The 25,133-nt window shown below is 40.9% G+C and overlaps 1 protein-coding gene across 1 annotated transcript in view; it reads right to left on the bottom strand.

Annotated features, from left to right (window-relative positions):
* Positions 1–10,688: 10,688 nt before the first annotated feature.
* The window catches only part of LOC115413914 (A-kinase anchor protein 6-like), a 58,548-nt gene continuing 44,103 nt past the window's right edge, over positions 10,689–25,133 (bottom strand). Inside the window, exons 6-7 of the mRNA XM_030127057.1 lie at positions 15,967–18,594; positions 10,689–12,040 (exon numbers count right to left, since the gene is read on the bottom strand). Coding sequence (XP_029982917.1) covers positions 10,850–12,040; positions 15,967–18,594 — 3,819 coding nt within the window. The 3' untranslated portion in view covers positions 10,689–10,849. The remainder of the gene's footprint in view (positions 12,041–15,966; positions 18,595–25,133) is intronic.

The following is a 25,133-nucleotide window of genomic DNA, read 5'->3' as shown; positions in this document are numbered from 1 at the left end:
AAAAAAAAAGTGAATGTTATGAGCTTTATAAGATAAAACACAGGGAAAAATTCAGATCAGATTATTTTGTTCATTTTTGTTGATTTTATTGATTATTTTGTTCATTTTAATTGATTTTATTGATTATTTTGTTCATTTTTGTTGGTTTCTTTGGTTATTTTGTTCATTTCATTGATTATTTTGTTGTTTTTTTTCATTTCATGGACTATTTTGTTCATTTTTTAATTTCATTGATAATTTTTGTTGATGTCACTGATTTTTTTTGTTTATTTTTATTGATTTTATTGACTCTTTTGAACACTTTGTTCATTTTGTTTATTATTATTTTCTTCAGATTTGTTCATATTATTTATTTTTTGTGCATTGTGTTGATTATTTTGTGCATTTTTGTTATTTTGGTTGATTATTTTCTTCATTGGTGTTTATTTGGTTGGCCTTTTATTCATTGTATTGATTATTTTGTTAATTTTATGGATTGATTAATACATTTATCCACTGTTTTTGTATAGTTCTGCTGTCTTTGTTGTTCTGTGTTGCTCATATTATTGATTATTTAGTGTATTGTTATTTTGTTTTGATTTGGTTGACTATTTTCTTCATTGTGTGGATTATTTTGTCGATTTGTATTCTTTTGTTTGTGTTTTATTCTGTTTTCCACTGGGTTCAGAGCGTTTCATCAAATATTCTGCTTTGTTTTCTGCTCTGATTTCCTATGAAACTTTAAACCCATGAGTCAGTGATGGACCCCCCCCTCCCCTCCCTGTCCGTCCGTCCGGTGTGTGTTTTGCTGCAGACCTTCTGCTGTCTGGGTCACAGAGCGCATCATGAGCCGCATCCGCGATTGCTTTAATTGCACCTGCATGTGTGTGTGTGAACAGGTGGGCGAGATCGGGCCACGCCACGGGGGTCAGGACCAGCTGTACGCATCACCACCATGATGTGTGTGTGTGTGTGTATGTGTGTGTGTGTGGGTGTGTGTGAACATGTCTGTCTAACCTGCAGCTGTTGGGCTGTCACAGTTTCTACCTGGACTCTCATGCCCTGCCCTCGGGGGTGTGTGTCTGTCTGTGTGTCGTTGTGTGTGTGTGTGTGTGTGTGTGTGTGTGTGTGTGTGTGCACGTGTGTGTCGCTGTGCATCGGATGGGGGCAGTAGGTTTCGCTTGGCCCCGGAGGCGCCCGTTGGGCAGCTGCATCGCACACTCTCCTCTACACACACACACACACACACAGACACACACACACACGCATGCACACACACACACACACACACACACACACACACAGGTTGTATCACTGATGGTCTTTGTTCTTTCTGCACTTTTATGGTTTGTTTCAACAGAGAAAAAAATAATGACAATGACATAAAAAGCAAATAAAACGGCGTCTAAAAAGCACTGAAATATGCAAAGAATTATGGGAAATGTTGCCATCTGTGTTGTTTACTGCATCCACTGTGTTCTTTTACTGACGCTTTGTAGAGGTCAACACTTAGAAACAATTATTTACCCCTGTTTTCACTGATGATTTCACATATAGAATAGAATTAAACAGAATAGAATACAATACAATAGAACAGAATACAACAGAACCGAACAGAATAAAATGGAATAGAATAGAATCAAATAGAAAAAATAAAATAAAATAGAATCAAATAGAATAGAACAGAATAGAAAATAATAGAATACAATAGAACTGAATAGAATTAAATAGAATATAATCAAATAAAATAGAATAGAATAGAATAGAATAGACAATAATAGAAAATAATAGAATACAATAGAACAGAATAGAATAGAATTAAATAGAATATAATCAAATAGAACAGAACAGAACAGAATAGAATAGAATAGAATATTGTCATTGTGTAATTTAGTTCAATAAAATTCTTTCTGCTGTAAATCCTACTCAGACCCAAGGATGCCTTTCTGTCGTCTGTCGGAGCCCAGAGTTTCACAGCTTTATTTAAAAAAATAAAAATACATAAAATAATGTCCACTGCAATGGACATTCCATCAAGAAAATAATAATTTAAAAAAAGTATCTAAAAAAAGCTGGTGCATCACACTGTTTCCAAAAAAAGGTAATTTAATGTAAAAAAAAAAAAAAAAAAAAAAAAAAAAAAAAAGAAAGAAAGAAAGAAAGAAAAAAGCAGCATCTTTTCTTCTCCTGGGCCTGAAGAGGATCTGACTCCTATTCTATATAAGTTAAAACACTGTATAAAATATAAATAAAACCAAAAACAAATGGTTTTCCAATCTCATAAACCCATATTTTATTCCTAGTAGAACACAGATGACGTCTCAGATGGTTAAACTGGGAACAGATGAGGTCAGGTGGACTGTGATGGTCATGTTCCACTGGGGACCTTCTGTTCTTTAACATCAGTCTGTGAACGTCTGGACTAGATGATGGACTTAAGAGGGCTGGTTCTGGTCTGGTTCTGGTCTGGTGTAGGTCCTGGATGGTGTTTGGTGAAGGCCGGTTCAGGACCAGGACTCTTTTGGTCCAGATGGTCTCTGTATAAGTGGTGGTCTGGACAGACCAGAGGTGGATCTAACCCTCCCACATGGAAGGTTCTGTCCAGATGTTGAAGCTGATTTAGGATTTGGACCTGAACCCTGACAGGTCCAGTGGTCCCGGTCCTCTGTAGTCCATGTTACCAACACCAGCTCACCTTCTGATTGGTCCGACCTTATTTCAGTCCATTTGAATGAGTTTAGGTACTGGTTCTGAATCATGCTCCCATATGGTTCTTTTTTTTTACATGACGGAGCTCTAACGTGTGTTCGTGGATGTGTCGGTGGTTTGTTGATGCGTTCCTCAGCTCATGCACTGACTTCATCAAAGAATCCTGTTTGGTTTTAATGCAGTGCAGCCTGAGGACCTGAAGTTCAGCCACATCCAGGACACATTCACTAATATTCTAAGGCTTCAAAATTCACTTTTTCTCAGATTTATTAACTTTATCTGCTTTATTTCCTTTTCTTTTTAGGTCCACTTTCTTTTCCAGCCTTTTGTTGCCTCTTTCATGACTTTTTACAGACATGTTGCTACAGTAGAATTAAAAATGACATTAATTTTTAACTTTCCTTCGTTTAAATATTAAACAGATCGTCTTTGTTCTTTTGTGAATAACATACAGGTTTAGGATTACAGATGAGGAGATGATCCACACTGGATACATGGACTTGGAACAACTTTATGGTGCCTTTAGATCAGGGGTGTCAAACATATGGCCCGGAAGCCAAAATCAACCGCCAAAGGTTCCAACCCGGCCCGCAGGATGAATTTACAAAATGAAAAACTGCATTGAAGATATTAGATATTGCAATTTGTCAACTGTGTCAAATTGCAAAATGAAAGTATTTACTTTTACAAACTATCATCCCAATAAAATGGGAATAATCTGAACAAATATGAACAACCTGAAAATGTTACAGAAAAGTTACATTTTAAACAAAATAATAGATTCATTGTGATCTGTACATTGTGTTAACAGTAAGCTGAGACATAATGTTGTTGAAACTTCACTTATTCTTCTTGAGAAATGTCAGCTCGTACATGGTTGTTCAGGTTAATCACAGTTTCACACTAAAACAAAGGGAAAAATTTTGATTATTTTGATTGAAAGGCGCTATATAAATCCAATCCATTATTATTATTATTATTATTATTATGTAAAGATTATTATGTCTAGTATTTTACTGGTCTGGACTGCTTGAGATCACATTGGGCTGAAAGTAGACACCCCTGCATTAGATGAAGCATTTAATATGTTTTATGTGTCTTTTGGGAATAAAATATGGGTTTATGAGATTTTCAAATAGTTGAGGTCTGTTTTTGTTTTTTGTTTTTTAATACAATGCCCCATCTTTTCTGGACTTGTCGTTGCAGACGTTTGATGCTAAGTCCTTTAAACCAGCAGCTCCTGTAACTGCATTATCATTTCTGTTGTATCTGTATAAGATACGTACAAACATACAACACCAGACCTGTTTTACTCATGGATGAACTTACTCTAACAGTCCCCGTCCTCGCCGTGGGCGGTCTTACTGAGGCTCGGCTCCGCCCCTGTGCGGTCCGTTTGGTTTGACTGACAGCTGACTGCAAGAGACGGAGCAGAAAGAGGACGAGAATAAACATGAAAACATCCAAAGTACAAACGACAGAAGAAACAAACTCCTCCACTTTCCTCTTTTCCCTCAGAGTCGTTGAGGAAACGAGAGACAAACAAAACCGAGGAGAATCAATCAAAACGGCGTTATCAGCCCCCCAACGCTGTTTGTCTTTGTTTTCTAATCGGCTTGTTCTTTCTTTGAGCCCAAACTGATGAAAAGTTGCAAATTAAACCAACGAGCATCAGGCCGAAAACAATTCTGTCCCCCCATCACCCTGCGCTCTTAATTGGTTCACAACTAATCGCTTTGTAAAGACTTGTGCAGCGTTATCCGACTGACATGCAGACTCAGAAACACATCCACACTGGAAAAGTAGAGTACTGGAAAAAGACTGGAAATGCCAAAAACAGACTTAAAACACACAGAAAACACTGGAAACAGACAGAAAATAGACTGAAAAAACACCGAAAACACCGGAAACAGACTGGAAATACTGGAAACACTGAGAATGGACTGAAAACAATGGAAACAGACTGCAAATAGACTGAAAACCCACTGAAGACAATAGAAAAAGACCGAAAATAGACTGAAAATCCACTGGAAACACTAGAAAAAGACTGAATATAAACTGAAAACACAGAAAACACTGAAAACACTAGAAAAAGACTGAAAATAGACTAAAAATCCACTGGAAACACTAGAAAAAGACTGAAAATAGACTGAAAACCCACTGAAAATCCACTGGAAACACTAGAAAAAGACTGAATATAAACTGAAAACACACAGAAAACACTGAAAACACTAGAAAAAGACTGAAAATAGACTGAAAATCCACTGAAAATCCACTGGAAACACTAGAAAAAGACTGAACATTAACTGAAAACACAGAAAACACACCCAAAACACAAGAAAAAGACTGAAAATAGACTGAAAACACACAGAAAACACTAGAAAAAGACTGAAAATAGACTGAAAACACACAGAAAACACACAGAAAACACTAGAAAAAGACTGAAAACACAGAGAAAACGCAGAGAAAACACTAGAAAAAGACTGAAAATAGACTGAAAACAAATGAAAACACTGGAAACACACTGGAAATAGACTGGAAACTGACATAAAACACTAGAAAAAGACTGAACATAGACTGAAAACACCGAAAACACTAGAAAAAGACTGAAAATAGACTGAAAACACACAGAAAACACTGAAAACACACTGAAAACACTAGAAACAGACTGAAAACACACTGAAAACACTAGTAAAAGATTGATAATAGACTGAAAACACACTGAAAGCACTGGAAACACACTGGAAATAGACATAAAACACTAGTAAAAGACTGAAAATAGACTGAAAACCCTGGACAGACTGGAAACCCTAGAAAAATGCTGAGAATGGACTGAAAACTCTGGAAACAGGTTGGTTGGAGTCTGGGCTACGCTTCGACGGTAATGCTCTGAACTGAAAACACAACAGTGGCGTTGCGTTCTCACTTTAATTCCACGTTTAGACGTGGGTTTTGGGGTAAATCTGCCTACAGACGGACACTGAAGTGTGTGAACTGTCCTATTTGTGGATGTAGTCTGGACACCAGGTGGCACCACCACCACCACCACCCAGACCAAACACCTGCCTAGAACCGTTCTACTTCTGTTCCTGTTCTGTCCTAGAACCAGTCACAGAATGTCTTCCTTCTCTGCTCTACTGCTGTCTTTACAGATCCATGACAGCTGCTGAACACACTCTTGGAGGCTAGATCAACTGGAAGGTCCGTCACATGTTGTTGTTTTCCTGTTCAGGCGTGTGTCAGTGACGTAAACTCTGCTCTGTGTGGTTTTAACCCCTCAGACGGTGATGCCACACTGGAGCGTTTTTCACACTTCCACTCTGGAAGGTGGTTTCACTTTTTGCGTTGTCAACCTCCGAAAAATGCGTTCCTCTGTCAGCACCGTGTTGGGTATTATTATTATTATTGACTTGCTTCTTCTTCGACTCAAAAAACTTTCCTCTTCTTTGCGGTATTTGTCCAGTATGGTTAATTCAGAGCGGTGCCCCCTGGTGGATTGATTGACAAACGCTCTTTCCAACCAAGGTTATTATTGTTAACGAAAACTAACAAAATGCCAAAAACTAGAATTGTAAAAACATTTTCGTTAACTAAAATAAATAAAAACTATAATTAAAAGAAAAAAAAAGATAACTAACTGAAACTGTATTGTGTGCTTAGAAAACTAACTAAAACAGATAAAAATTATGGATAAAATTCCCTTCGTTTTCGTTTTTGTCAATGTCGGATTGGTACGAGAGCGATTTATTTGCTCTAGCAATTTTAGCTAGCGGCGCCATAGAGTACTTCACGGCCCGTCACTTGTGTTCACTTGTGGTTTCCAGTCGTCTTCTGGTCCCCACTCTACCTGGAAACATGGAGACTAAAGTTGGGAGAAAGCAGCAGAGTCCTGTCTGGGATTTATTTGAATACGATGGAGAAGAAAAGACATAAAAAAAAACCCTAACACTAAACTAAAACTAAGCATTTACAAAAAAATGAAAACTAATATAAACTAGCAAACCTGCTCTAAAAACAAATTAAAACTAACTGAATTAGAGAAAAAAAGTCAAAACTAAATAAAACTAAACTATAATGAAAAATCCCAAACTATTCTAACTTTGATTCCAACACATTAACTGTCAGTAGCAGCACTTTGTTCCAGTAAAATGACTAATGACAACGACAACTAGAAAAGCACTCGGAGAGCGCAGACCTCTCCCAAGGTAGATCAGCGCCCCCCCCCCCCCCCCCCCCCCCCCCCCCGATCACCACCAACATTCAATCATTTGTTCCTTGTGTCAGTATCAACATTTCCTGAAAATTTCATCCAAATCCATCCATAACTTTTGGAGTTATCTTGCTAACAGACAGACCCCGATGCAAACACAACCTCCGCGAAATCTGGAGTTTGAAGACATTCATGGAAGAGCATGTCTGCAATGTCCAGATTTTGTACGAACTGGAAGATTCGTACAAACCCATCGTTCGTAAGAATCTTTGTGACCTCGATGGCATCAGCGCTCTTTCCGTGAAAATGACAACATCTGACAAAAAGTCTCAAGTTCTTGGTCCGTTTTTCCGTTTCTGTTGGTACTGTCTTTATTATTAAAGAAAATGAAAATCCATCAGTTTCTTAAATTTGGTTTATCTGTTTTGACACAGAAAAAAAAAAACACCATAAAATTCAATTTTAATTATTCTATTTTAAAATGAAAATCAATTAACCACTAGTTTTTATTTTGTTTCTGAAAGGAAAATCCAATTACCAACAGATCTACTGATCTTCCAGTTGTTGTTGCTTTGTCTAAAACAGTGGGTCAATGGGAGACAATCCAAGGACAAGACACTTTGGTTACACACCAACAAGTCAGGAACTGCAGGGTCACACCAAATCAGATCTAAAAACGTCAACATGAAACCCCACATTTGGTCCATTTGATTATTTCCAATTTTTAATTTGTGCGAATAATCAAAAGAATAAAAAACAACAGTTTTTTTTTTATTTTTGATTTGTACATGAATAATGAAATAACAAATCTTTTTTTTTTTTTTTTTTTCATTTTCTGATTGTGGATTCTCAGTTGAATATGAAAAGAACCACTGACAGATGGGCTGAGCTGTCATCACATCTGTGTTTTTCTGTTCTTATTCTACTGGTCTGGTCTAGTTCGACAGCTCTGGTCTGGATCAGCCCTGGTCTGGATCAGCCCTGGTCTGGATCAACTCTGGTCTGGATCGACCCTCTGCAGATCCATGAAGGTGACTCCTCCCACATCCTGACTCCTCCCACATGAACATTCCCAGGTAGGAAACGACTCCAGGTTCCAAAATGAAACGCGCTCTTCAGCTGAGCCTCGTCCTCTTTAAGGGAGTAAAAGTTGATAAACAGAGGAGGCAGCAAGGTTGAAAAAAAAAAAAAAAAAAAAACAGCATCGGGCTGATTTGCATAAGGAAATAGAAAACTTAAAAAGAGCACAAACACGCTAATTCAGCGATGAAATGAATTGAACGATCACTGCGGGAAGGGAAAGCTCTTAGCTGATGAATCCTAATGAAATCTGACTGATAGTAATTATGCTGATGTTGTTCTGTGGACCTTAACCTTTTAACGCAAAAAGTGAGAAGTCTGCAAATCCTCCCCCTTCCATTAACACCTGAGGGAGGAAAGAGAGATGAGGAGGAGGACGATGGAGGAGGAGGAGGAGGAGGAGGAAATGTAAAAAAGACATAAGACGAGAGAAGAATGTGGAGAAGAAATGGACTCAAATATATGAACGACAAAGAATGTAAGAAAATATTCAGAAAAGTTTGATAAAGAAACTTTAACTCAACTGGTCTGAGCAGTTTGGACAGAAGGAGGTGCTGTAATACATGATGGATGGAGGAGGAGGAGGAGGAGGAGGGAGGATGGAGGAGAAAGAGGAGGAGGAAGAGGAGGAGGCACTGTAATACATGAGTGAATGAAAAGAGGAGGAGGAGGAGAAGGAGGACAAGGAAGAGGAGGGAGAATGGAGGAGAAAGAGGAGGAGGAAGAGGAGGAGGCGCTGTAATACATGAGTGAATGAAAAGAGGAGGAGGAGGAGAAAGAGGAGGAGGCGCTGTAATACATGAGTGAATGGAGGAGGAGGAGGAGAAGAAAGAGGAGGAGAAGAAAGAGGAGGAGGCGCTGTAATACATGAGTGAATGGAGGAGGAGGAGGAGGAGGCGCTGTAATACGTGATTGAATGAATAAAGGAGGAGGAGAAGAAGGAGGAGGCGCTGTAATACATGAGTGAATGGAGGAGGAGGAGGAGGAGGCGCTGTAATACTTGAGTGAATGAATAAAGGAGGAGGAAGAGGAGGAGGCGCTGTAATACATGAGTGAATGGAGGAGGAGGAGGAGGCGCTGTAATACATGAGTGAATGAATAAAGGAGGAGGAGGAGGAAGAGGAGGAGGCGCTGTAATACATGAGTGAATGAAAGGAGAAGGAGGAGAAAGAGGAGGAAGAGGAGAAGGCACTGTAATACATGAGTGAATGAAATGAGGAGGAGGAGGAGAAAGAGGAGGAGGCGCTGTAATACATGAGTGAATGGAGGAGGAGGAGGAGGCGCTGTAATACATGAGTGAATGAAAAGAGGAGGAGGAGGAGGAAAGAGGAGGAAGAGGAGGAGGCACTGTAATACATGAGTGAATGAAAAGGGGAGGAGGAGGAAGAGGAGGAGGCACTGTAATATGTGAGTGAATGGAGGAGGAGGAGGAGGCGCTGTAATACATGAGTGAATGAAAAGAGGAGGAGGAGGAGAAAGAGGAGGAAGAGGAGGAGGCACTGTAATACATGAGTGAATGAAAAGGGGAGGAGGAGGAAGAGGAGGAGGCACTGTAATATGTGAGTGAATGAATAAAGGAGGAGGAAGAGAAGGAGGAGGAGGAGGTGCTGTAATACATGAGTGAATGAAAAGGGGAGGAGGAGGAAGAGGAGGAGGCGCTGTAATATGTGAGTGAACGAATAAAGGAGGAGGAAGAGAAGGAGGAGGAGGTGCTGTAATACATGATGGATGGAGGATGGAGGAGGGGGAAGAGGAAGAGGAGGATGGAGGAAGTAAACTAAAGAGATGAGATGAGAATAAATGGACTAAATCTAAGTTTGTACGACATTCTGAACATTTTAAACTCACTCTTTGTCATTGAACTCGTCTGTAGTTTTTCATTCTATAGACGTTTCTGTTTAATGTGAAGTTAATGTCATGAATTTCTACTGGAATTATTAGGTGTGTTATTAACCTGGATTCACCTGTAGATAAATGGGTCTAAATGACCTGGTCAGATTATTTTACTGTAATGAAAAGTTAAGATTTCATACTCCAGGTATTCCACAAAAAAACATGTTATTGACATGACATTTACATTTTTAATTGACCTTCTATAGATGTTATATAATTGCACTTTTTGTATTAGTACATTTTATAGGTGGGTCAAAATGACCCGCATTAATTTATAATAGAATTACATCTGAACCTTTGACTCATTCTATATTCAGGTGACACTGTTCTATTACTGGTACATACTATTAAATTATAGACTATTTATTATATACTATAAATACTTTGCATTTCATATTTTCAAAATATAAAAAAAAATAAAGAGTTAAAAATGTAAAAATATAATAATAATAATAATAATAATAATAATAATAATAATAATAATAATAATAATAGAAAAATATAAAATATTTAAAAAATATATATATTTTTTAAAAATCTAAATATAACAGAAATGACTGTTTTTAACCTGACAGTCGTAAAAACACATGGATTTGAAGTGGGGTCAGTTTGACCCATTTATGTTAAAGTGGAGGGTCCAGACACAGACACTGAAGGGTTAAAGACAGACAGGAGAGAAGGAGGAGATGAAGGGACATTATATGGAAAATAAGAGGAAGAGATGGATGAGCAGAGGAGGAGGAGATTACAGGAGGAGAGGGAGGAGACGCAGGGATTAGGAACAAAAGGAAACAGTTTAAGGAGATGAGAGGAGGAAAAGACGAGACGAGGACAAAAGCAGGAGGAGAAGGTTAGAGATAGAGCAGCTCAAATGGAAATGAGAGAAACACACACCGGCCTCATTACATTCATCCCACTGAGGGGCTCGGCTCCGACTAATACCTGGAGTAGAGAGGTGAAGTGTGCTATCGGCTTGGCTCAGACTAATACCTGGAGTAGAGAGGTGAAGTGTGCTATCGGCTCGGCTCGGACTAATGCCTGGAGTAGAGAGGTGAAGTGTACTATCAGTTCGGTTCGGACTAATACCTGGAGTAGAGAGGTGAAGTGCACTATCAGCTCGGCTTGGACTAATACCTGGAGTAGAGAGGTGAAGTGTGCTATCAGGGCCCTGTATAATGTCCTCGATAGCGGATCAGACTCGACACTAACCTGCTTGGTCGTAGTTTCCTGCTGTGACTCTCTCCTCCCTCTCCTCCCCTTCGCCTCCCCTCGTCTCTCCCCCTCCACCGTATCTGCCTCTCTCATCGCCGAGCAGTTAATTTTGGGATTAATACGCGTGGCGGTGGCGGCCGGCTCTTTTGAGGGATTTGTAGCGGCGCTGCAGACACTTATCTTGGTCATTACGGCGCCCATATTGGATTCAAGCGCTTTAGTATCTGCCAAACATTGGGCGGCGGAGGAGTCTATCGGGGCGACACGCGCCGGGGGATTAAGATAAGGAGGCCCCTCATTACCACTCCTCTGCTCCCGCCCAACGCCGGCGCCGGCAGCAGCAGCGGCCAGGCCTTCTCCTCCGAGGTACGGGTCCTCACCTCGCCTGGCGTCCAGAGGAGGGGGCCTCCTGAGGTTGGACAGGGAGGTGTAGTCCACGGGGGAGGGGGGGCTTTTCTGGTTGTGGTAGCTCCGCCTCTCACCTCCATCTGGACTCAGATACTCGATGGGTTTGAGTCCGATCCCGTCCAACTCCGGTTCTGAAAAGCCCAAATCCCTGCGTGGTTTCTTGGGGAGCGCCATGCTGTAGCAGAGGGGGGGGCCCAGGTACACCTCCTCGGTGCAGGCGGAGAACAGGGTCTCCTCGTCGCGGATGTCAGGGCTGGGGGGCGGGGACGCCGCAGGACTCGGACCCGCCTCCTCCTTGTGCTTTTCAGTGTCTAGTTCCAAACCGGAGAAGGCGTTCCTGAACCTGGGGGTGGGAGGAGCGGCGGCGAACACATCCGGGCTCGGGCTGGGAGAGGTGTATGATGGGATGGCGTACGGCGCCGGCGTGGAGCCCTTCTCCTCGGAGCACTGGACCACCTCGCCGCAGTCGCTGTCATGGGACGATAAGGACAGGTAGTTGTAGAAGTCGCCTTTACGGAGGTGGAGCGGACGGTGGGAGTGTTCCAAAACCTGGAGGACACAGGGAGGAGTCTGGATCAGGGTCCGACCAAGACCACAACCTGGACTTAGACCAAACGAAAGCCCATGTAACACCAGTGTAGAGTCAAGGAAGAGTAAATGGAAGAGGGCGGAGCTTAGAGAGTGCAGTCAGTGAGAGAGAGATGGAAGATTTCTATTACTTTTAGCAGCGTTTTAGTGGAGTTTCAGCACGTTTTAGCGGTATTTTAGTGGTGTTCTAGTGTTGTTTTAGTGTTGTTTTTAGTGTTGTTTTAGCTGTGTTTTAGCATTGTTTTAGTGGGGTTTTAGCTGTGTTTTAGCGTTCTTTTAATGGGGTTTTAGCTGTGCTTTAGCAATGTTTTAGCATTGTTTTAGTTGTGTTTTAGTGTTGTTTTAGTGGGGTTTTAGTTGTGTTTTAGCGTTGTTTTAGTGGGGCTTTAGCTGTGTTTTAGCATTGTTTTAGCTGTGTTTTAGCATTGTTTTAGTGGGATTTTAGCTGTTTTAGCATTGTTTTAGTGGGGTTTTAGCTGTGTTTTAGCATTGTTTTAGCTTTGTTTTAGCGTTGTTTTAGTGGGATTTTAGCTGTGTTTTAGCATTGTTTTAGTGGGGTTTAGCTGTGTTTTAGCATTGTTTTAGCTTTGTTTTAGCGTTGTTTTAGTGGGGTTTTAGCTGTGTTTTAGCATTGTTTTAGCGTTGCTTTAGTGGGATTTTAGCTGTGTTTTAGCATTGTTTTAGTGGGGTTTTAGCTGTGTTTTAGTATTGTTTTAGCTTTGTTTTAGCATTGTTTTAGTGGGGTTTTAGCTGTGTTTTAGCATTGTTTTAGCTTTGTTTTAGCGTTGTTTTAGTGGGGTTTTAGCTGTGTTTTAGCATTGTTTTAGCGTTGCTTTAGTGGGATTTTAGCTGTGTTTTAGTGTTATTTTAGCGTTGTTTTAGGTGTGTTTTAGTGTTGTTTTAGTGGGGTTTTAGTGATGTTTTAGTGATGTTTTAGCGTATTACTGTTAAAATTTTAAGATCTTTTTTGTTTTGTTTTTCAGGTAATTCACATCCTTTTTGTTTGGATACTTTGTAAATGTAAATATTTTCAGAATTTAAGGTTACTTTTTTGCACTAAAACAGAGAACTTTGTCATTAATTGTAGGTTTTTACACTATTATTGTACTGGTCCGGCCCACTGGAGATAAAATTGTGCTGAATGTGGAACCTGAAAGAACATGAGTTAGACGCCTGTGTTTCAGACGTTAGAGACATGAGAGGACAGTGACTGCATCAGGTAGAGTTCAATCACCTGTTCCAGCTGAAACATTCTGAACCACTGTTGTACTGACCCATGGAGGGATCCGTACTATCTGCTCACTTAAATCCAGGCAGTTCCTTAGTCTAGTCTAGGCTGTTTATTGGACTGTTGATGCAGTCAGTGTCCTCTCATGTCTTTAACATCATACAGACTGATCAATGCCGGGATTGATCAGGATTATCAGGCCTGTGACAGAATGAGAGGAATGGATGTTTATTCACAAATGAAGGTAAACTTTCCAGAAAATGATGAATTATGTTGTTTTCGTACAAATCAAACCACATTTTCAAGTCACTGTTTTGTTGTTTGTGTTGCATTTTCAAGTTTCTCTCTTTCAGGATGTGAATTCCTTTTAATTTTTACCTTCTACTGCAACACCTAGAACAGATAAATGGATGGAAAACCAGTTTTTTTGTGTAAATCTGGTCATTTTGTTGGAGTTGAAGTCCATGTCATTGTTCTACTGACTCTGGAGGCTCCGTGACAAACAGAGGTAGAAGAATCAGACTTCTGTTTTTATATATTTTGGGAGAAATGTTAAGTTATTAACCATTTATGAAAGAAAAATAAGACGAATAATACAACAGGATGTCTCTGATGGGTTGATAGCTGATTCTTCACCTGTTCATTATGAGTCACGGCAGTGGATTTGACTTTTGAATCCTAATAAATATTGTGGTTTGAACTTCGTTGGCTCGTTAAGGACTCGGTGGATGGGTTCTAGATACAGTATGTTCACCTCAGGGTCGGAAACGTACCCATGTTTAATACAGACCCACATCATTTTCACTGTAAATTTACATATTCAAATATCGGAGCAAAGTTTTCAGCCTGATTTCTTTCTTGATTTTCAGAAATAAATGAAGACTGGAAACTGATTAGCTTTTAAATTACTTGACTTGCAAAAGAAACAGAAGAAATGAGTCATTACATCCTCCAAGTTTTGATCCGTGATGCGATTTATTGAATTACTCCGACTCACTGAGCACATTAACTAAGATAACTTTTGCTACTTTTGGATTCATTTGTCCTCTAAATGTACAGAATATATGAGGTCAAACGGGACGGGAAGTGTTTCATCTCCATTATTTCGACTCCTGCAGAGTTCGCTGATGACTGTTCTCATTTCTGTTTGGTTGCGTTGTTGCTTTTTGATTTGAATATTTTAAAAAAACCTGCATTCGATTCTGTTCTCACTGTTCAGTTTGACAAACTTAAGCCTCTTGATGAGCCATTATCGCCATGACAACCTGCCTCCACCCCCCTTCACAAAGAGGGAAGGAGGGTTTGGAGGAGTGGCCTTAGATGCTCATGTTTTTCTGGTCGCCACCCATTGGTTTCTCTTTCTGCAGCTGGAAGTGACCATATTTGGACATAAGGGGCATGGCTGCAGGAGGGTTAGGAATTAGGGGTAAGCTAATGCTAAATGCTACATATTAGCCACAACTACAGTCTAATTGTCTGGGGAAAAAAATGTTTTATTCAATAAACACAAGCTGTGAAAGTTTGACTCTCGAAGCTTTGATTTGCTCTAAAATCTAATTAATTAATCAGTAAAGTCCAAATGAACTTGAATGACTCATGGGAAACTAATACTGACAGTATTTTTAGAGGGAAGTTTAATGTAAATCTATAAGAATTTAAGGAGTGACTCCTAGTGGCCGTCAGTGGTATAACACGTCTATATATTACCATTAGGACATTAAACCCTCCTTCTTTGGGTTTTTATTTATACACTGCCTTGTGTTTTTATCACTGTCATCCTCATACTTTATTTTTACACATTTTTCATTCTTTTATTTCCATCTTGTTTTATTTCATTTCTTTGGTCTTTCTTTTAATTTTTTTGACATTACCGTTTCATTTTCTGTATTGAACTGAGCGAAGTCATTAACAAAAGTACAAAGACAGACAAACCCATGACAAAATGCATGATTCAATTGCAGAAATCAGAACAAAATACACTGTTTTCTTCAGTTTTATCCATTTGTGATGTTTCTTTTTCATATTTCTGGTCCTTTCTTATTTTATTAGACACACCTATAAAATGGCCTCTGTAGGGACATTTTACAAACTACTGGCATCAGTTTATGAGATTATTAAAACGGACTTTCAGTGGATAAAACAGCTTCAAATAATAAACATGACTGAACTGAAAAGATTTGGTAATGTTTAATATTTAAGATTTATTGATTAATAATTTTGAGTTTGACATTCGGTTTAAAACTCATCCAATTTGGAAAAAAAGCCAAATATAGTTATTTTTTTGGTTGATTCATAAGGTACTGTTGTTTTTATAAACAGTCGATCTGTGATTTCTATATGTTTATTTTTGTTGTTTTATTTCATTTGCAGTTTATAGTGTTCATATTAATGTTACATGGCTCATTTTCAGTTTCCACAGAATTTTCTGCTCTGATGAGACTGTTTGGAGCCTAAACACTGACTTTTCAATGATTTCATGTTGTTAAATGTTGTCTAATATTTAGAACTGAAATGTTGCATATTCACTGTTCTATCACATACTGACTAATGGGATTTCTGTGCTTATATGTTAATAATCTATAAAGTCTCCCTTTGCCTGGTTTATTTGACCCATAATCCTCTTTGTTCTCATTTCTAATGGGTGTTATAGAACCCGTACCTTGTCTCTGATCTGGGTTAACGGTGCAGAACTCTGGTCTGGGTTGGACTCGGCCTGGTTCGGTTCTTCACTCTGGTTCTCTTTGCTTTTTAACGCCAATGAGGTCATGTCAATAATCTCCATCACAAAGTCATGTACGTTCTCCTTTTTGGTCTCCTCCGCTTCAATTGGACGGAAGGAGGAGGCGGAGGGGAGGTGGCTGCAGCAGGACGGGTGGGAGTGGTGTCGTTTCTTTGGAGGCAGTGACGACTTTTTGTCCCGAACTTCCCTCTTCGTCTCTTCGGTCACAATCGATGAGAACTTGAACTTCTCCTGGATGGTGATGGCCTTCCTCCCGCCCGTCGCCGGCTTCCCGCTGCACAAAGCATCATGGGATCTGCAGTCCTCCACAGGAGAGAGGGAGGGAGGTGAGGGGAGGGCGGGGCTGTGGCAGGGTAACTCCCCTCTGAGCTGACCAACCAGGGAGGAAGAGCGTTTGGTCAGGAAGGGGAGCCTCTCGTGGGGCTTCGTTGACTCTGTTGTCGCGATAAAGTCATTCACGTCGCAAACTCCTGCTTTTCCGAACAGGTACGACTCCCTGAGCGCCTCCCCTTTCTTTGTGAAGACGCTGGACTCCTCTCGAAGGAGCTCATCATCTTCGTCTTTGCCCTTTAAGCAGCTCTGGTCCACGTTTCCATTCTCAACGTCGTCCACAAACTGGCTCATGTAGCTTCTGGTGGCGTTCCTCCGGTTCTCCTCCTCCTCCTCTTCTTTGCTTTTTGTTTTATTGCCAACTGTTGTTTCGGTGAATTTCGGAGGAGAGCGGCTCATAAAACATGGCTGCTCCTTGTTCTGAGATGAGGTGGTGAAAGTCCCGCACTGAAGCTCGTCTCGTAGTCCTGCTTCTGTTTTGGATGATGAAGACGAGGTCCGAGGAGCCCGGATCCAGCCCTGAAGCTCCCTCTTCATGTACTCCAGCCCTAAGATGTAAGACCCCTCCATGTCATCTTCATCATCATCCTCATCGTTGGCGGAGGAGGCGCCGCTCAGCCTCTCCTCCTCTTCATCCTCTCCGTCCCGGACTCCCAGCTCCTCCTCGGTGAGCGTCAGCGTGGACGAAGACAGGAGGTCGCTGTCGTCTTCGTCTTCATCGGTACATGCAGACACGTTCACCACCATGCTCAAACTGGCAGCGTCCGCCTCCTCTGGTCCTGCTCGGCTGTTTCCGTGCTTCCGTCGGTACGAGTTGGCATTCGCTGGATCCAAGAAGAGGTGGCGCTGATTTTTGGTGAAGTCTTCAGAGCCTAGAGATGAGTCTTCGGTGCTGCTCAGCTCTGTTAGCGATGCAGTTGCAGAGCTCTCGTTGATTAAAGATGGCGGACCTTTACGTGAAATCCCTGAAAGAGGTGCATGTCGACCGCCGAGGGAGGGGGAAGCGGGGAGTCGCTGAGGGGAGCAGCTCTGAAGCGTCATGTCCGACACACTCCGGGTCATCTTAGCTGTTAATGGACTCTGGATGTTCTCCAGACGCTTCAGGAGATCCAGAGTTCTCCGGCTCAGCTCCCCAGATGAAGGCTCTCCTTGCTGCTTCTTCATCTGGTCCTGGTCTTCGTTTTGTGTGAGGTCCATCTCCCCGAGGCTGCCCATGGTGCCCCCTCCGGCCTCACCCTCAGGGCTCCGTCCTGGGACCAGGCAAGTTTCCAGGGAAGTGCTACGATGCAGAACCTCTTTAGAATTCGGGAATAACTCAACACCCAGAGCCAGGAGTGACTCCAGAGATGAACCCTGCGATAAAACCGGACTCGAGGCCTGGTGTAGGTCTGGAGGAGTCGCCAAACCTTCGAAGTTGTACTGGTCAACCTGTTTCAGGAGCTTGGAGGAGTTGACACTGGGACCTCCTGTTTCGAAGTCGGAGTCAGAGTCAGCCGGCGTCAGGATGCCACGACCGTTGATGAGGATCTCCACGGCCTCGCCTCCTCCCCTCCTGGGCCTCCTCCACACCTTCTCCTTCAGGTTCTCCTCTATCATTTGGTGGTGTTGGGTGACATCCTTCCTCTCCTCCTCCCCCTCCTGATCCTCCTCTTCTCCCTGGATTTCAGAGTTGGTTGTGATTGTCTCTGCGTCTCCGGTATCGATGCCGCTCTCGCTCCCTGATCTCCGACTACTCGCTGATTGGCCGCTTCGCCTTCCACTTCCTCTTCCCTGCATCAAACCCCCGAGGAGGTCCGGTAGGGATTCGATGGAGGAGAATGAGGAGTCCTTGCTCAGGCTCTTCAGGAGGAGTTTCCGTTTTCCAGTTTTGTTTTTGTGCATCAAGGAGGAGCAAGGAAACTGAGGCTGCCGGTACAACTCCACGTTATGGAGACTGTAGACCTGGTAGACATTGTTGTTGTTTGGAGGATCATTCACTGTTGAGGTCCTGCTCCTCTGGTGTCCACCATCTGAAGGTGGATCCAGTTCCATGGGGAGGTTGAGCGTCAGGTCTGGTTCTTCTGGTTCTGGTGCTTCCTGTGGTTCTGATTCGGTGATTGTCATGTCGGTCTCATCCCATTCCCAGGAGTCATCGGTCGATAGTCCCGTTGGTCCGGCTGGGACTGGACTGAGCTGATGGAGATCCACAAGACCTGGTTCCAGAAAGTTCCCGGGAACCTGACGAGAGAGAAAAAGATGGAGGAGATGTTTAGTCATGAAAACACAAACCATAAATACACTTTTAACTGTCTACTTGTTCGACTTCTTCTTCTTTTGTGAACACGATCCATTAAAAAGCTCCAGTTTCCTGCGTTATTTATTTATTTTTGTTTTTCCTTGTTCAGTTCATTTTTGTTGGTTTTATAGATGTGTAAGTTTTATGTGTAGTCTGAACTGTTCTTTATGAATTGTTTAGTTTTCACATAGTTTTAGTGTTAAATGCGTAAACTCTGTCATTCTGATGAAAAAACATGAAAAGAGTGAATTCCAGTCCTCAGATGTTGATGAAAAATGAACTCAATCTGATAAAATAACTAACATTTTTCAGGCTTTAAAAGAAACACCTTGTTTAATACAGAAGCTGAAGGACGTTAGACGACAACGGATGACATCCACTGTGATTTTATTGAACCACTGATTTTATTCTTGTAAATATTGAACCGTTAAAACAAACAGTGTTACACCAGGACCTCATGGGCTCCGTTCACACAGCAGGTCTAAATGCACAATTCGGATTTTTGGGTGAAATCTGATTTTTTGTGTTTTGGTTCATATTCCACATTAAATGCGACTTCTATCAGTTTTGAATCTGAACTGAATGTGACCTTGAAGTGACCCACATGCACTAAAGAGGTCCTGATGGAATATGAGACCACGCAGACACACTGTGTTTACAGAAGGAACATTCCTGGGACGCAGAATTGTGACGTGTGTCGCATTTCAATGACGTAAAAGTCAGATAAATGCGACCTGGATGTTCAGACTGAAGCCACATTGGAAAATACCAGATCCGTATCAGATTTAGGACCACATATGAAAATGGTCTGGGTTACACTTAGAACCACATATGAAAGTGGTCTGGGTCAGATTTAGGACCACATATGAAAGTGGTCTGGGTTAGACTTAGAAACACAAATGAAAGTGGTCTGGGGTCGGATTTAGGACCACATTTGAAAGTGGTCTGGGGTCGGATTTAGGACCACATATAAAGTGGCCTGGGTCGGATTTAGGACCACATATGAAAGTGGCCTGGGTTGGATTTAGGACCACATATGAAAGCGGTCTGGGCCAGATTGAGGACCACATATGAAAGTGGCCCGAGTCAGATTTAGGACCACATATAAAAGTGGTCTGGGTTAGACTTAGAACCACATATGAAAATGGTCTGGGGTTGGATTTAGGACCACATACGAAAGTGGTCTGGGCCAGATTTAGGACCACATATGAAAGTGGCCTGGGTCGGATTTAGGACCACATGTAAAAGTGGTCTGGGTTAGACTTAGAACCACATATGAAAGTGGCCTGGGTCGGATTTAGGACCACATATGAAAGTGGTCTGGGCCAGATTTAGGACCACATAAGAAAGTGGCCTGGGTCGGATTTAGGACCACATATGAAAGTGGTCTGGGTCAGATTAGTGCTGTTCAAACTGTCTGGAACAGATCAGATCCAGGTCACATATGGGTGACAAAATCAGATTTGGACCACATTTACCTGCAGTTTGAACGGAGCCTTATGCACATGTGGGTCACTTCAGGACCTCTTTAGTGCATGTGGGTCACTTCAGGGTCACATTCAGTTCAGACTCAAAACTGATAGAAGTCGCATTTAATGTGGAATATGAACCGACACACAAACAAATCAGATTACACCTAAAAATCCAAATTGTGCATTAGACCTGCTGTGAACGGAGCCTTAGTCGTCATCAATGTGCTGTAAATCCACACCGTGTCGGCGCCGTTTCCCGTCGGACGCCGTGCGACTTGTGTTTTTCTTGTTTTTGTCTCTAAACTCATTAAAGCCGAGCGTTTCCGATCCGCCGTCCTTTTCCTGGAAAGCCGTCTGGGCTCAAGCCTCGGTGTGAAAGAGACGCTCTGACAAATACACTCTGTGATCATTATAAGAAAAAAAACTAAAAAGAGTAAAAAAAACAGCCCACCCCAAAGCAATTGCTCATAAATCTCAACACAAATTATTCCGCTCTGGAACAAAGCGATGAATTATTCAGAAACGACTTCTGAGAGAAAGAGCACGAAGCTGAAAACCCCAAAGTAAATACGTAATCAAAGCCCTCCGAACGCAGGGCTGTCTAAAAATATGCTTAGACACAGGAATTCTTCCTTCCACAGACATAATTATACAAATTGCTCGGCGTCTCGTTAACAAGAGAGGGGGGTAATTCGTATTAGCCATTCATAGCCTATTAATCTAATAAACTAGTCGACTGTGTGTGTGTGTGTGTGTGTGTGTGTGTGTGTGTATGTGGATATGGCGTGCGTAATGAATTTCTATTAGATTTGTGTTTATTCCCCGTGTGCTGATAAGGGAGATGGCGGGTAATGACTGAACTGGGTTTTGCCGCCGCGCTCGCATTCAAAAACACACGGAGCGGCAGCGGGGAGGGGGGCGGGGCTATCCGTCAGCCTAATCCAATCACATCCGGGATCTGATGACCTTGGGAAAACCTCGGACAGACTTCAGATCTGTAATGTGTCGCTTTTGTGGAATTCCGCTATAGTTTATCGCTGAATTGGTGGGTGGAGGAGGGGGCGGGGTCGCAGTGGGGGTGTTAAACCTATGGACCGTGGGCCAAACCCAGCCCGCCAAAGGGTCCGATCCGGCCCATGGGAGGAGTTTACAAAAATGACACTGAAGATATTAACAAAGTGGTTTTATTGCATTTTTTTTTTTTTTTTTATTTATTGGTTTATTTCATCGGGTCCATGTACATTTATGATCATTACTGTATAAAAATACACCTATGTAAATATGACAGAATTAGTAAAAATAACTACTTTTCATGTGCAGTCCACAGGCAGTTCAGGTTCCACACTCAGACACATATGATCTAAAGAAAAATAATCACATTTAACATATAAATAATGATTCTAAATTTTCTTCTTGGTTAATTGAGAAAAAAAATTACATTATGTCAAATAATGACAACGCCACATTTTTCTCTTAAAAATGACATCAAATTATGAAAATATTTACATATACAAACTATCCTTTAATAATAAAAATGTGAATAATTTGAACAAACATGAACAACCTGAAATATTTCAGCATAAATCAGTGTAATTGGACCAATATTCTGTCTGTTATTAAATGTTTTATGTGTTTGTAGATCCACTGTTAAATAATAAACTGCGGCAGAAAATTGGTCAAATTACACTGATTTTTCTGAAGAAATGTCCGTTTTTTTCTGGTTATTCACATCTTTTTTTGTTTGGATAGTTTGTAAATGTAAATATTTTCAGAATTTCATGGTTTTTTATTGCACTAAAACAAAGACAAAACTTCATAGTCGTCCTTATTTCTCTGTTATTATTTTCTTTTAGATCATATTGGTCTGAATGTTGAACCGTGATCGTTAATATGTTTGGTGTAATTTTTTTTCATTTCACAGATTCAGAGTTATTACAGCTTTTATTTAGTGTTAAAGGGCTCATATTTACTTAAACCCACTTTTCTTAGTCTGTGGTTCATTTCTTTGTGTATTTGGACCCTAATAGTTCATACAGTTTGAATTTGAACCCTCCAGCTGCTGCAAAACTATCTTTAGATCCATTTGGACAAAAATCCTGTTACGCTTTGGAACTAGTTCCGTCTTGACATTTGCACATATAAGGTCCAGAAGTGGCACATGTGCATTTAAAGGGCCAGCGCTCCAAACCACCTTTCTGGTGTCATTAGTCATAAATAGGGTTGAAGATGGACCTGTGGAGTTCAATGAATAAAGAATTCAGAGCCAAGCAGAGCATTTACAGTTTATGGAGACCCCAGGGAAATGAGGGAAAGGAAGAATTACATTTAAAAAAGCAAAATATCACTCCTTTAATGTAAATATTTTCATAATTTATTGGGGTTTTTGCACTAAAACAAATGAAAAATTTGGAGTTGTCATTATTTATAGGTATAATATAATATAATTTTTTTCCATATTAAACCAAGAAGACATTTTAGAGTCATTATTTATAAGATATTTTGTTATTATTATTGTATTGGAGATCATATTGGTCTGAATGTGGAACCTGAACTAAAACCAGTTCATTACCCTTGACTATTAATGTCTTCAGTGTCATTTTTGAACTTTGTACTTTTATCCCATGGGCTGGATTGGACCCTTTAGCAGGCCAGTTTTGGCCGGACTTAACGGGTTGAAATATACACATTCGCAGGTTACAGAGGTCATGTTTATCTACACTGACAGAGCAGCACAGCCAACAACCTGGAGGGGGCGGGGCCTGAAGTGTCTCATGTGCATTTAAAGGGCCAGTGCTCCAAACCACATTTCTGCTGTCATTAGTCAGAAACAGTGTTGCAGATGGACCTGTGGAGTTGAATGAATGAAGAACTCAGAGCCAAGCAGAACATTTACAGTTTATGGAGACCACAGGGAAATGTGGGAAAAGGAGGAATTCTGTTTAAAAAAGACAAAATATCACTGCTTTAAGTTTTGTATTTGTACTTTTACTCTGTTATGTTAGAGGTGTTTTTATGTTGCATCATTAGTTTAATTTTTGTGCTTTTTTAACCCTTAGGGGTCCACGGTCACAGCCCCCTGACTGAATCACATGACATTTTCAACACATTGTAGTGTCGGAAGTCAGTCCCGTAGACCACTGAGGATAAGTACATTCCAAAGTGCAGACTTGAAACACTCTGACACTTTTATTTGATGTTGATAGAGCAAATACGACTGGAGATATGACAGTTTGAATCTGGAGCAAACAAACGTGAATATAAGTATGAAAATGAGGTGGTGGTGGGGGGGGTCAGATTTCTGACCATATCTACGTCATTTTTTGTCCTCATATATTTCAATATAGTTTTAATTTATTACAATTTAAATTTTTTATACCTAATATTTGGAACCAATATTCACTTTTAAAGCCTTTGAAAAGGTTCGTTAAACATCTGTGTGTTATTTATGCAATAAATTATATACATTTTTAAAATCGGATTTAATATTTTTTGTGTGTTTTTTGTCCTTTTGTGTTGATATAGGGTCAAAACACACTAATGTCCTGTCAGAGAGCGAACTTTAATTGATCACCATTCCAACATTTATTTCAATATAAAGTAGTTCCTTGTTTTGGATAATCCCTTATGGTCCAACTAAAGCAAAAAATACTTTAAAAGTAAAAATGGGGGTCATTTAGCAACACTAATCTGTCAAATAGTCTCGAAAATGCCCCATCAGAGAGATTTAGAATATCATGTTTTGACCCTATAGTTGGTTAAAGTGAAAAAATAATAGACAGATGAGATAGATGAAGTTTAGATACCAAACATGGGTATAGGAAACACTTATTTATATAGTATATAAAGTACTCAAAAACAGCCAAAATAGACTCAGACCCCAGAGGGTTATAGATGTTTTTTCCTGGTTATTTTAAATTCTTTTCGACCTTACACAGTTATTCTTAAACGTTCAGGTTCATCTTCTTTTTTCTGATCTCCAGGGTTCTGGTTCTGGTTCTGGACCTGGTTTTATTCCAGGTGTTCTTGGTCCTGGTCTCAGGTTTCTGGTCTCTGTTTGTGTATTTGTGTGCGTGTGTCGGACTCTGAATGGCCTTTTCTTATTCATTTTTTTTTCCGTCGGGGGGTGAAAACGGGAAACTTTTTTCCCATTAGCTGTGGTTTGACTGCTCCCATTTGTTAGCATAGCATCTGCTGGAAGGTCCAAGGAGAGCGCCGCCATCACAGCAGCGCCAGGTGATTATTCATGTGGCGCTGCTGCTCCTGGATCCGCTGCCGCCGCCGTCGCTGCTGTGGCGCTGTCAACGCACTGAGGGAGCCGGCGTCACCCGGATGATTCAGAAGGAACAGAAGAGCCCAGATAAATCACCTCCGTTCAGACGCCTCCGCCGCCACTTCAACGGAATCACAAACGCTGAATGAAAACCTCCACATGTTCAACACGACGCCATAGGTTCTGTACCATTAACTGAAAAGTCCAATCTGACGCAGAACATCCAAGAAGGTTTGATAAAAACAGAACCAGTGTCCCTGTCCGCCAGCGTCTGCTCTATGTGGATCAGAACCAGCTGAATGTGTGAGGTTGTCAGGTTCTGTTCTGTGTTCCAGTCCTGGTTCTGTTCTGTGTTACAGTCCTGGTTCTGTTCTGTGTTCCAGTCCTGTGGTCTGGATGCACATCAATCTAACTACAGAAGTGGGCAGGACTTTCACTGGAGGAGAACTCAACTCATCCAATCACAGTCCAGTATATGACTTCTATCAGTGACCAATAGGAACTAGACTGATATCTGGAACCATTTACATGTTCTAAACCATCAACAGATGGACCAGTAGAAGGAAAGGAACAGGTAGAATATTTAAAACAACTAAAGTGGACAAAACAATCAACAAAATCAACAAAAAAAACCCAACAAAATCAACAAAAATGTAGAAATTAATGAACAACATGAACAAAATAATGGTCAAAATTAACAAAAAAATCAACAAAATGAGCAAATTTGGCAAATTTGTCA

Source organism: Sphaeramia orbicularis, chromosome 22 (assembly GCF_902148855.1).
Source record: "Sphaeramia orbicularis chromosome 22, fSphaOr1.1, whole genome shotgun sequence".
Taxonomy (NCBI): domain Eukaryota; kingdom Metazoa; phylum Chordata; class Actinopteri; order Kurtiformes; family Apogonidae; genus Sphaeramia; species Sphaeramia orbicularis.
The sequence above is the reverse complement of the archived record's forward strand: the minus strand, read 5'-3'. Positions and strand labels throughout refer to the sequence as shown.